Source organism: Phyllostomus hastatus, unplaced genomic scaffold, assembly GCF_019186645.2.
Source record: "Phyllostomus hastatus isolate PE091 unplaced genomic scaffold, TTU_PhHast_1.1 phas_scaffold_21, whole genome shotgun sequence".
NCBI classification, from domain to species: Eukaryota; Metazoa; Chordata; class Mammalia; order Chiroptera; family Phyllostomidae; genus Phyllostomus; species Phyllostomus hastatus.
Window position 1 is genome coordinate 20568153 of NW_025334017.1, and position 12646 is coordinate 20580798.

The 12646-nt window shown below is 49.4% G+C and overlaps 1 protein-coding gene across 3 annotated transcripts in view; it reads left to right on the forward strand.

Annotated features, from left to right (window-relative positions):
* Positions 1-12646, forward strand: part of MATN2 (matrilin 2) — a 125139-nt gene that overhangs the window by 41782 nt on the left and 70711 nt on the right. For all 3 annotated transcript variants that reach the window (XM_045861397.1, XM_045861400.1, XM_045861398.1), the window contains exon 3: positions 7580-8149. In XM_045861397.1, the coding sequence (XP_045717353.1) occupies positions 7580-8149 (570 nt within the window). The remainder of the gene's footprint in view (positions 1-7579; positions 8150-12646) is intronic.

Sequence of the window (12646 nt, forward strand, 5' to 3'; positions counted from 1 at the left end):
GGCTGGGGGTCTGGGGCAACATGCAAGGCTTGGGATTGGCTGTCCGGGTTTGAGATTTTCTCATGTGACTGGCTGTCAATACAAATGTCTCATTTCCTGTGGTTTATACAGTTGGTGTTTTGAGCCTTACATGCAGGGCTTGACATTTATACCAGTTAGATTTCAGCTTGTTAGTTTTGACTGATTATTCCAGCCCTCAAAAATCCTTTCTGGCCTGGACTCTGCAATTCAGTTTATTAGTGATTCCTCCCAGCTGCCTCCCGTTGTATGCAGTGGCGGAGAGAGAACCACGAGTGCCCTCAAACTCTGAGCAAATGTCTGGGAAATGTTACCAAATGGTGAATGATTTGCTAATGAGTCCAAGATCTGTCTTCAATCCCATTAAGAAGCCCAGCTTGTCTCCCTTATAATAGTACAATTGAGTTTTCAGGGTATTCCCCAGTGGTTCTTCAGGAAGATGTGAGTAGATGTGACTGATTCAAAGAAAGCCATAGCTCATTAAGTTCGTTGTAAATTGTTTGGCACGAGATAATGTAGCTGCTGGTGACTAAAGAGGACACTGAAGAGGGAAGAATGGACTGTGGTCTTTCCAGCCCAGGCCAAGGACTGCAGTGCCCCAGTCATGTGCCCTAAATACAAGGGACTCGCAGGTTAAGTCACCCTGGGGACAAAAATCAAAGATTGTCCAAATTGCCTCTGAAATAACCATGAAGTCACCTGTAATCCCAGAGCTAGTCATAGTCTGGAGGCACCTGAAGACAGAACCACATGAGGTGGCCTCAGGGGCCATGCCTCAGGCGTCTGTGGGTCCTTGCCCATCAAGGACGAAGGGAGATACTATCGCAGGGCTGTGTTATGTGGTAGGTCGTCTCTTCTGTCTACCTGTGTCTCTGTCTTTCTCGGGCCAGCCTGTATAGTTCAATTCACATACATCAATTGCTCACAGGATGCAGTTTCCCTGGGCTATTTTATATTCTTATAATGGCGGGTACATAACACCTTCACAGCTGGGGAAACTAGTTCCCATGCTCTTTCTCTTTTCTTTGCTCGGACCCCCTACCCCACTAACAGCCCTCCGTCAGAAACATGGCTTTATCAGGGAGTTAATGTGCAGACTGTTGGTGTGGCCAGTCTGGTCTGCCCACCCTGCTTATTCTCCACTGAAAAATGGTGTTGGCACTAATAATCTGTGTCTCATAAGGACAGTTGTCTCATGAACAATGCAGAGGGTGGGGGCGCCAACCCCTGCTGTTGAAAATTTATGTATGACTTTTGACTCCCCCCAAAACTTAGACACTAACAGCCTAGTGTTGACCATAAGCCTTACTGATAACATAAACCGTTGACAAGTACACACTTTGCATGTTATATGTAGTATGTACTGTATAAATACTGAAAATAAAGAAGCTAGAGAGAAGGAAATGTTATTAAGAAAAGCATAGGAAGGCAACTTGTGTTGAAAACTTGCATATAAGTAGGCCTGAGCAGTTCAAACCTGAGTTGCTCAAGGGTTGAATGTACAATTAGCTAATTCACCCTTGTTCAGTTTCTTAGACATAGACAAAATTGAGTACTTCAGGCTTTGCTGTAGAGCACCAGACGCGAAAACCAGGCTGGTAAAATGATTCAGTCTCATGTGCTGGCTCTGATAGATTGTAGGTGCCTGGGGGGCAGCATCCAAAGGGCCCGGAGGCTGAGTCCAGGCTGAGCGGGAGACTGTGTCCAAGGGAGACAAGAGAGAACGGGCATTGCTAAGCCTGCCCTGGAGCCTGGGCGGTCTGTCTGCAGAGAGAAAGACAGCCCTGCTCCCCCACCCGCTCTCGGAGCACTCTATCTTTTCGGTCTACTTATTTCATGGTGTCCTGTTATTGTTGTCTCTGCCTGCTTTTCACAATTGGGAGTCTTTCCTTCATTGTGTTCCCAGAGCCTGGCACATAATAGGTACTCACTGGCACTAAATGTCTGTTGAGTGGCTGGCTTTACCTAACTGGTCTACATACATGGAATTTGTATTCTTTCCCACTGGAGAGAGTCGTTTGCCTTCCTGAGATTCACACTACAGTATAGCATTCCTGATTTGCCAGATCCATCCCATCTAGGAATAAAAACCTAAATTGTACATGTTTTTCTCCTCTTTAAATTCTTGCTGGACTCATAATAATAACGGTTCTCTCTCTCTCTCTCTCTCTCTCTCATCATAAAACAGCCTTAATTTTTCTCCCCAGTGTCCCTTTGAAACTCTCAGTGAGATCATTTTTCCTCAGTCCTTTTGTGACATTTTCATCTGCTTCATAGTGTTTCTGGTCATTCTTAGGACGTTTAAAAAAGCCTTTGATTATTCCTAGAACAGTTTTTGCTCCTGGCTCACTGCCACCTTCTTCAACAGGACTCTTGTCTTAATTCTTGGTGATTTCCATATCCATATGAATGATCCCCTAATCGCTTTGACCTCCTTTCCTCCCATATCCTTGCCTTCCACCATAGGTCAGCCATTGCTCCTCTTATCATACTTTTGTGATTATAATAACTGCAGTCCTGTTGTAATCTCAATTTAAACCTCCTAATCTTCCCAGCGCATCCCTTCTAACACCTTCTAGTATTCCAGATTCAATAATTTTGTGACTTTATCTGGACTTTCAGGTTGCTGATCCTGCTACTTCTCTGTCTTTTCCCCACTCATTGCCTCTACTCCCTGCTCCCCCAGTTCAGTTCCAAAGGAAATCATTATAGTTGCCCTGTCGATGGCCTTTGCCACTCTCCTGATTCATCACTCTCGAGTGGCTGAATGACAGCCCTGGCTCAGTCGGCTTTTGCCTGCTTTCCCCCTATACCTGCACAGCTGAGTGTAGTGGAGCAACACACACACCCTGTGGTTGGTCTCATTTCAATTTCGTGATCACTACCCGCAAGTCAGTCTTCAGTGCTGCCCAGAAATCATACTCCAGTTTCCCAGTCCTTGTACTCCTGCACGGTCCTAAAAATTGTTACATGTTTTCACTGGTGTCATTTGATTTTCTACAGTTCGTTTTTTTTTAAGTGCCCACAAACCATCTGCTTGTGGGAAGTTTGCTGGGAACTGGTATGAAATATCACATTTTCTGAAATCCCCCCCTCCCACAGCATTTGCCTATTATCTGAGCCAGATTCCTCCTATTCCTCACAGTCCCTCGAGGGTCCACGGCCTCAGCTCCCCCTCTCCCGTCCTGCCCTTCAGTCCCCGTGGGCCTTGCTCCTCCTTATCTCTCAGTCAGCACCTGTCAAGAGAATGAGAACGAGAATGACTAGCAGCCTGATTTACTGGGAAAGCATCTGTTTTCATCATCTTATTAAATTAAAAAAATTCAAACAGCCATTTCTCAGAGGAGAAGCACTTGGCAGAAGGCAGGCCAGTTTGGGCCACAGCTCTCAGGCCCTGGGAACCCGGGGAAAGAAGGAGCTGACCCTGGAGAGCTGGTGCCATCCTGGCGCCTCCTGAGTACTCTGCAAACGGCAGATCTGAAAGGACAGAGCCTTTCTGAGCAGTGGGTGGTGGGCAAAAGCATGGGCTGCAGAGCCGAACAAGATAGATGGGATTCAGGACCCTGTGCCTCCACCCCCTAAGGATGAGACCCTGAGCTATTTAACCTCTCTAGACTCACTGTCCTCATCTGCAAAATGGGATAGTAACAGAATCTGCTCCCTAAGGAGGCTGTGAGAAATAAATAAGCCAACATATGGGAAGTAGTCAGAACAGAGCCAAGTACTTATTAAGTGCTCAATGAACAGAAGCTATAAATTATCATTATATTCTCTTTGGAGCCTTACAACAGCCCTGTGAGGTATTATTATCCCCATTTCACAGAAGAAGAGGCTGCGGGTCACAGAGGTTAAAGAGAGGGTCAAGACCACGTGGGCAGAAAGCAGCGGAGGCTAGACTTGCACTGAGATCAGAGGCTCTGCCCCGTTTCACCAAACGTTCTAGAGCTCCCTTCCAGTCCCTGGATGACATGATTTTACCCTTGTCATGGAGATTCACATCACTCCCTTCTCCAAACATGCTTGGATCTTCCCGGGCAGGTGGCACCAAATAGTTACTGTACAATTACTCGGTCATGATTGAATGTAGCCGCAGCAAGGGAGGCCGATTAGCAGCAAATCAGCAAGGCTGGGAGGAGAAGCAGTCCCAAGATCACACACTGCAATCCCGCGGGAGTGGGAATGTTGCTTACAGTTGTCCTGGCCCAGGTTCGCCCGCTCTGCAAGGGCCCAGGACACTTACTTCGGCCAACGTGTGGGCCATGGGCTCAAGCTGACGGCACTGGAAGTGCTGTTGACAAGGTCCAGACTGTCACTTTATGGTGCAAGGGATGACATCTTGTGACGTGCTCACAAACCCTCTCCTAGTGGCTGTTGGAAGTCCGTTGTGAGGGTCCCGAAGGAGGACTGTTGTGTGCTCACCCAGGCCGAGGATCAGGGACGCCGTGGATCAGAACCGGCATGTGAAAGGGACGTACACGCAGAGAAGAGTCATTTTCTGGGATCGTCTCTCAGAAGTCCCCTGTGGAGAAGCCGTTAGGCTCTTCACAATGAATGTTTCAGAAAGCCCCCCAGGGCTTTCACGCTCATGTTGACAGCAGCTGGTGATGCGCTGAGAGTTTCCCAGGCACCTGCCTGAAAACGGCGGGCAAGGCACCAGCGTAGTGCCAGGTGCGACCCTCGAGAGCCGTAAGACCTCGTGGACAAAGAATCACCTCTCTGCACCTCAGGTTCTCCTTCTGGAAAGTGAGTGGCTTGGACTCTATTCAACCCCTCCATCTCTAGAGATTGTGTTAGTCCAGGAGTCCCTGAACCTCATTTAACTCCACAAACTTGACCTAGGACTCACTGTATTCCCAACTGCACGGCTACGTGGACGGGAGAGGCTAGTTTCCCACTGCTGGGAGTTCACAGTGAGTTAATGAGGTCACGACTTGCCAGAACTTCTCTTCTCCAGAGAGCTCTCTTGTACTTAACTGGTGGTGCTCAGAGTGTGGTCCCTGGAGCAGTGATCAGCTTCACCGGGAACTTGCTAGGAATGAATGTGTTCAGGTACCATCCTGAACCTGCAGAAGAAAACTCGGTCACTCAAGTGGCTAGGACCCATTTTCAGCTCACCATCACAGCTCCCGTGTAACCTCCACAACATTTTGAACCCTTGTGGCGTTTTTGTAAGTGTCCAGGCATTGGGAAACTACCGATTTGTTTTGACACGCACTAATCCATTTAGCACGTAATCCCCTTTAGAATTTCTGGGCTTCCCCACAAGTAAATCGATTGTGATGCTCGGTGGGATGTTAACACCATGAGTAAGACCCACAGTAAGATCCCAGTGCCCGGGAAACTCACTCCCCATTTCCAAAGAAGAAGAGAGGTCTCAGGGGAACAGCCTGCTGTCCCTCTCCCTCCCTTCCCAGGAGCCTGCCATGAATGTCCTCCTCTGCCGAGGGTCAGAGCCCAGTTCCAGTGCTCAGCAGGTGGAGGTCATTGGTCGCATTCTCCCTGAAGTCAGTTCACACATCCAGGGTGGGAGACATCCAGGGAGGGGCAGGTGAGGCCCCTAGAAGAGGTCAGCCTGGCTCCTGGACCTTGTCTTCTATCTGCCTCCTGTGGGCCTGCCATCCCCTGCGCCCAGCGCCATGTGCTAGACATACGCACCTCCGTGAAAATTAGAAGAAAGCGCCCTCTCCAGGGGCCTGTCCGGGTGGACGCAGCCTCCAGGGTTCAGGGCTGGGCTGGATCATTTTCTTAAATTCTCACAACCACCCAGTGTGGTGGGTATCTGTGTTGTCGTCACATAGCTTTCCTTTTTCTAAATCATAAGAGGTGTTCCAACTGTCAGCACCTCCATTTTCTCATTTGGCCAGTGGGTATGATACTCCCAGCTCTTTTCTCAAGAGCGATAAAAGCCCTCTGGGGACAAAAAGAGATTTTAACACATCCTACAAACACCAGGGGTTTTATATTGATCTTATCCCAGGGTCCTCAAAGGCAGTTTCTGGGGCCTCTGGTCTGAGAAACTCACGTTACACTCACGCAACCCCCAGTGTTACATGTGGGTACCGCAGAGAGCCGGTTCCCTCCCAGAATCTGGTGTTTGGGGGTGCCCCCTCCCCTAACATCGTTAGACTCGGGAGGCTGCAGTGGATGGGGTGTTACGTGCTGGCTCGCAGGCGAGTCACTGCCTGGCAAGCTGGCCTGGACGGGGTGACCTCATAGGCCTTTCTTATTTCTCATTTTAGTGACTGGGTTCACTGTTTCATTTTTGGCTTTCTCTCTCTTTCTTGCAGCTGTGGTGTTTGGGATTTAGGGCAAGCATTTGGGATCCCTTTTCTAATCCCTATCAAATGTGGATTTAGCTGCGAAGTCTGGGGAAGGGAGGAGGGACTACCCCTGGCTGGAGGCAGTGGCTCAAAACATCTGAGCAATTCCAGCTCCCACTCTGAGGCCAGAGGTCTCTCTTCTCATCCAATACCATCCTCTTCACAGAATGCAGTGAGTTCCACCCGTGGACTCAAACCTCACATAGCCTCCTTGCTTGGGTGCTTAAGGAATAAGAATGCTGGTTGTGGTGATAAGGGAGAGACTTAGCATTTGCCTTTTTCAAATTTAACTGTGTCCCTGGTTGAAATGTTTCTTGCCTGGGCCCCTCATCCATTTCCACCACTGCCCTGATTGAGACCCAACCTGGTTAGTGCAAAGTGGTCTGAGTCACCCACCTTGCAAACCATTAACACACTCAATTGACTTTTTATTACATAGCTTCTCCACAGAAGAGACAGGTTACATCACGGGACGCCAATCCTATTATACCCATCACCTGTAGCATTGTGTACACACTTCTCAGTCTGAATTTAAAGGCCTTTTACAACTTTCAGGCTACCCCTGCAACTTAATTCCTGCCTGCAACACCTAGCAGTTCCTTCGCCACTTATTCTATTATCCACCGTCTTTGCACCGTCTTGGGTTTTTGTTCGGGTGGACCTCTCCCTGTGCGCCTCCTCTCAGTCCAAACACCGCACACCCATAAGGCTGGCTCATGTCCTCTCTCCTCGACCCCAGCCCACCAACATCCCTGTTCTCCGCACATGTGGTGTCAGCACCGCACAGTTTCATTCCAGCTGTCCTTTCACTTGTTCCATTCGTTGAGTCTCCTCAGGTAGACTGTGTGTTCCTTGATGTTGATCCCTTTCCTAAGCTTCTTCCATGTTCCCTGCAGTATCTGGGAGAGCTTCTGTGGCATAGAGTAAACAGTGAAGTCATTTTTTACCCTGATCAGGTGTTTGGCCTCCTGAAAAACATATTGATGACTTTCTAAAAACTAAAGTGTGCGTTTATCTTGGGAAAAGAAATAGTAGTGGTTGGCAGCCTGGACTCATGGTCACCCCGGCATGCACATGCACACACAGCTTTCACACACACCCTCACAACCTTCCCAGGTATGAAGAAACACGGATGAAGATTGGAAGTTTGAAAGGCGATCCCCAGCCCTGTGACTTCCAACAATAGCCAAACACCGTCCTTCACACTCTTCTAATACGTTTGACCTCTCCTCTTTCCCCAGAGAGCTCCTGTGAAAATAAGCGGGCAGACCTGGTCTTCATCATTGACAGCTCCCGCAGTGTCAACACCCACGACTATGCCAAGGTCAAGGAGTTCATCATGGACATCTTGCAGTTCTTGGACATCGGCCCCGATGTCACCAGAGTGGGCCTGCTGCAATATGGCAGCACCGTTAAGAATGAGTTCTCCCTCAAGACCTTCAAGAGGAAGTCCGAGGTGGAGCGCGCCGTCAAGAGGATGAGGCACCTGTCCACGGGCACCATGACGGGGCTGGCCATCCAGTACGCCCTGAACATTGCTTTCTCCGAAGCGGAGGGGGCCCGGCCCCTGAGGGAGAATGTGCCGCGGGTCATAATGATTGTGACGGACGGGAGACCACAGGACTCTGTGGCCGAGGTGGCTGCAAAGGCACGGGACACAGGCATCCTGATCTTCGCCATTGGTGTAGGCCAGGTGGACCTCAACACATTGAAGGCCATTGGGAGCGAGCCCCACGAGGACCACGTCTTCCTGGTGGCCAACTTCAGCCAGATGGAGTCGCTGACCTCAGTGTTCCAGAACAAGTTGTGCGGTAAGTCCTGCCCCTCTGCCTCTGCCAGGGGCATTACTAGGATCTGTTTATTTGTCCTCAGGACTCATTCTGTGCTGCCTCACTCCAGGTACCGGGCCTGCAAGGGCTGTTCAGCAAAGGCCAACATAGACATAGCATTTTTGGGGGTTCATACTCTAGCGAAGGAGACAAATATTAAGAATAAAATGGTGCAAATAAGTTAGTAACTGTAGTTGTTACAGTTTGATGGAGGAAGAATTCAGGGCAGGACCTAGCCTGGTCCCAGGTGCTCAGGGAGACTTCCCTGGGGAGGAGACATTTACTGCAGAATGGGTAAGAGTAGACGACAGGTGAAGTTTTTCTCCAGCACATTGAACTCTCCCGGAATTCCCTGAGTTGGAATTCATGAGTTGGAATAGGACTGGGACTGGGAGGGCAAAAATAATGGTGTAATTTCTCCTTGGATGGTGGGGAGTACAAACATATTTGCACCAAGGTGGTGCTGGCCCTGGATGTTTTCTCAGCTGACAAAGATGCACAGTGTACCGGGGCAAGGGGACCAAGACGTGGTCCTGGTGCCTTCTCACCTGTTAGGATGGCAAAAGGTGTCCCCCCTTTCCGGCTCACTTTTCTGTTACGGGAGGCCTCCCTAAGTCTTTGAGCTGCTTTTTCCCTCTTTAAGGGTCTTCTTCCCTCTCTTGCTTTCTAACCCTACTTTCCACAAGGCTTCTCTCTCCCTTCCTTGCTAGACTCCTCCCAGTAACCTTCAGCCCAAACTCCTGTGTCAGCTTTTTCCAGTGGGTCAACTTGCTCCTTCCCTCCCCAGTTGCCTGCTCCTGCAGGCTCTTCTCATCCCTCCTCAGGGAGGGAGGGGCCCAGGGCGCCAACCCACCTCCACTGTAGTCCCTGGAAACTGGAAATGTGCCTTCTGACCTGGTAAACAGTGTCCAGTCCTGTCTTTCCCACCCCCATTGGTCCCTGTCCCCTCCAACAGCCATGTTTCTCTGATGGGACAACAAAAGGGAATATCTATTTTGAAATGACTAATATTTTGAGTGGAGAATGAGCTTAAGGACCAGACTTATATCTCCAGCTCTCCAGGAGCAGCATCCTGCCCCTGTGGGGCTCCGAGGGCCGGTTCTCAGAATGTGACACAGCCCGGATGCCACCCCCAACCCCTCTCACAGCCTCACTCAGAGAAAGAATGGTGTGCTCGTGATGTGTCTTTAAAAAAAAAGCCCTGATGAGAACTAACCTCAAAAATCAAATGATTTACTTACAAAAAGCAGTGCCATGAAGGAAAAAGAACTTCTTCTCTGCAATGTCACTTGGAAAATGTTCAGGAGCGTCTCTTTCCCTGGTGCCACGGGAGGGCTGGCTTCTGTGGGGTGTGCTGGGCCCACGTCACCTGGAAAACTTCACCCAGTGGGATGCCCTGTGAGCATTTTTAAGGTTTACAGCTTTAAATGACTTCTGCAGAATGTATGTTCCTTTCTTTTTGGAAATACTGAAAAAGAAATCGGTTCTGTAACAGTTTTGAGGGTGTATTCATTTGTCTTGGGAAATGTTAATGGAGGAGTTCTTTCATAGGTGCTCTGGAGCAGCCAACGCAAAGGTAGCTGACGAGTGTGAGGATGTGGCCTTGTCTGTAGCAGAACCTTCTCTGTGGTCTTTATGGCCAGGCAGCAACATTAAAAGGCAGTTTGAATCCCCCTCCTTCCCCTGCCACCACTTTGTTGTAATCTGGAAACTCTAAGAAAACATCGATGTTATGCCATTCGTTCATTCATTCGTCTGTGGGGCCTGAGAACTGAATCCCCACTCCCACCCCAGGGGAGACCAGGTCCTGTCTCGCCACAGTGCTGGGCTCTGATGAGCAGACTTGTCAACTGTCTTCAAAGGCTGAGGAAGCCCCTGGGGCTTCTATCGGCTGTGCAGTAAAGATCACAGTAAGCGACATCTATAAAACACTCTCCCTTTCTGTTTTTGCACTTGATCCTCACAAGAACCTGGGGAGGCAACGTGATACTGGCTCTCCCTCTCTACAGGTGAGTGAACTTGTTCAGTGAGCTCCCCGAGAACAGTCAGAGGATGCTGGGTTCTGCTTCCAAAACGCTTGCTCATTTTGCTCCTCTGCACTCTGGGAGTTATAAATTCCTCTTTTAAGGAAAAGCTGGGTGCACCAGCTGTGGGGTTGACAATCACATAGAGTTTGAGGGAAGCCTTTGTAGTGTGGGGAGGAGCAGACTCCAGCCTCGGGGACCTCACCTGCCAGTGGTACCGTGCTGAGCACCTCTGTCAAATGGGGGTTTTACCTGCAGAAATAGGTGTGTGAGCGGTGTAGGAAACTGTAGAGCCCTATTCGGTGTGCGCCAGGTTGCGTATAATTGCAGTCAGATACCTGGAGGACCAGCAGGCTGTCAGCTTTGATCTGTGCTCCGGTTTTCAGGCAACAGTGATGAGCATCTTCCAAGTTGGCAGATGGCACCTCTGAGGTTTCGGAAGTCTGATTTCTTCCTTCTACATTTATTGAGTGACACTCTGATAATAACAGCTGAGTTTGTCTGGGGCTAAGTACTTTCCATCCTTATGTTATTTAATACTTACAACAGCCTAGGAGGCACGTACTCGGCTTCATAGGAACATTTTACAGAAATAGGAACTGAGGCTTAGAAAGGATAAGTAACTTCAAGTATCAGAGTTGGGGGTGCAGATTGCAGTCTCTCTGTGCCTGGAGCTCTCCATACGCCATGCCCAGGGTTTGAGGCAGGTGGGAAGATGCTCTAATCACAGAGAAATCAGATATTGGCCATACTTCAGTGACCTTGGAATGTCACCCAGCACTGGGGACCTCTGACCAAAAGATGCTTGGGTCTACCTACAGGCTCCAGGGGAGCTTTAAACAGCAAATGATGATAATAATCACTAACATTTATTGCTTTTAATATGTGTATGAGCTGTCTTGGGCTACTAGCATATATGTTAGCTCATTTTATTCACACGGTAAACCTGCGAAGTAGGGGCTCTTATAATTCCCACTGTATAGGAAAGGAAATTGAGACCGAGAGAGGCTCAATAGCTTGTCCAGAATCACGCCGCACTAAGTGGTAGGGCTGAGTTGTGAATCCAGGCGTTCTGGCTCCGAACCTGCATCGTAACCAGTAGGTGTTACACAGCCTTGAGAGATGAGCGGGAGTTTGTTCTATGCAGAGAGGGCAACTGCAGCAAGCCAGGAAAGGAATGGTGTTTTCAATTGTTTTTTTTTTCTATTTCATATTTTTTTCAAAACCACAAAAACAAGCCCAGATTCTCTGTGAATTTTGTGACCCACAGTTGGAAAGGTGCTGATGAAGGGCTGCACAGGGTGGTGGAGGCCGAGGTACACCTAGGGATAGGGTTTCCGAGGGCAGAAGGGTTGATGCCGCTGTGCTTCAGGCAGAGCCGAAAAGCACTGCTGGGTCTTAGTCTCCCAGTGCGAGTAGGGCAGGAACCTTCATCAAACACTTAGGAAGGGATCAGGCTCTGGAGCCGCACTGCCCTTGAGGGTGAGCCCTGGCTCTGGCTCTCACTGGCTGTGTCCACGTGAACTTGGACACAGTGGTGGCTCTATACCCATGGGTAGTCCATTCCCACACCAGCCACAGCAGGGGAGGGAGGTGGGAAGCCTGCGGTTGCCTACACAGGCCAGCCCTGAGACCACCAGAGAAACCAGGAGCCAGGTGTCCTGTGAAAGGACGCCCAGTCTACAAAATGCCTACCCAACCTTTGCTACCCAGTGACAGAGGACACAGAATTTAGGGGCTGAAGAACACATGTCTGTCCTGAGCCTTCTGAAGACTCATTATAACCTGGGCAGGGCTGCTTTTAATTAACCTCTTGGTACGTGCTTTATCAACCTATCCTGGCACTTGGAGCCCGGAGACTGGCCGCTCCTACCCTAATAGCCCCACCCCACCCCACCCAGGCCAGGCACAACGTCAGGCCCTAATAGTGCTCCTAAGACACGCCTTTCATTAACCAACCTGGGCAAAGTCTACACTTACTGCCCTCTTTGAGGCCCTGTTGTGTTAAGTGGGAGCATAGGGTGACTTCAACAGATGTTGCCTTCACGTACCCAATAACTGTCCCTTTCAAGATTCCCAGTCAGCCCCACCACTCCTCTGATTACTCTTATAATCGTTCAGGTGTTCATTAATAAACATTTATGAACATTCGTATTTCCTAGTTAGAAAAAAAAATCCAGTCCTGCCAATGGCAACCAACTGACTAGTGATCCCTTCCCGTGAACACAAAGCCTTGCCCCAGTTCCCACCCAGAGGGCCCTCGCAGGCCAGCGGAAGGGGTGGAACTGTTGTGTCCCTGTCAGTCCCATCACGGAGGTCTGGCCCTCGGCAGAGCAAGGCATGGGACCCTGATGCTCATGGACTCACTGAACCCTCATCCACACAATTTAACAGATGCAGAATTTTTATTCCGCCTTAGTAAAAATGTTTGGGATTCTTTTAGTTGAAAGTAGTA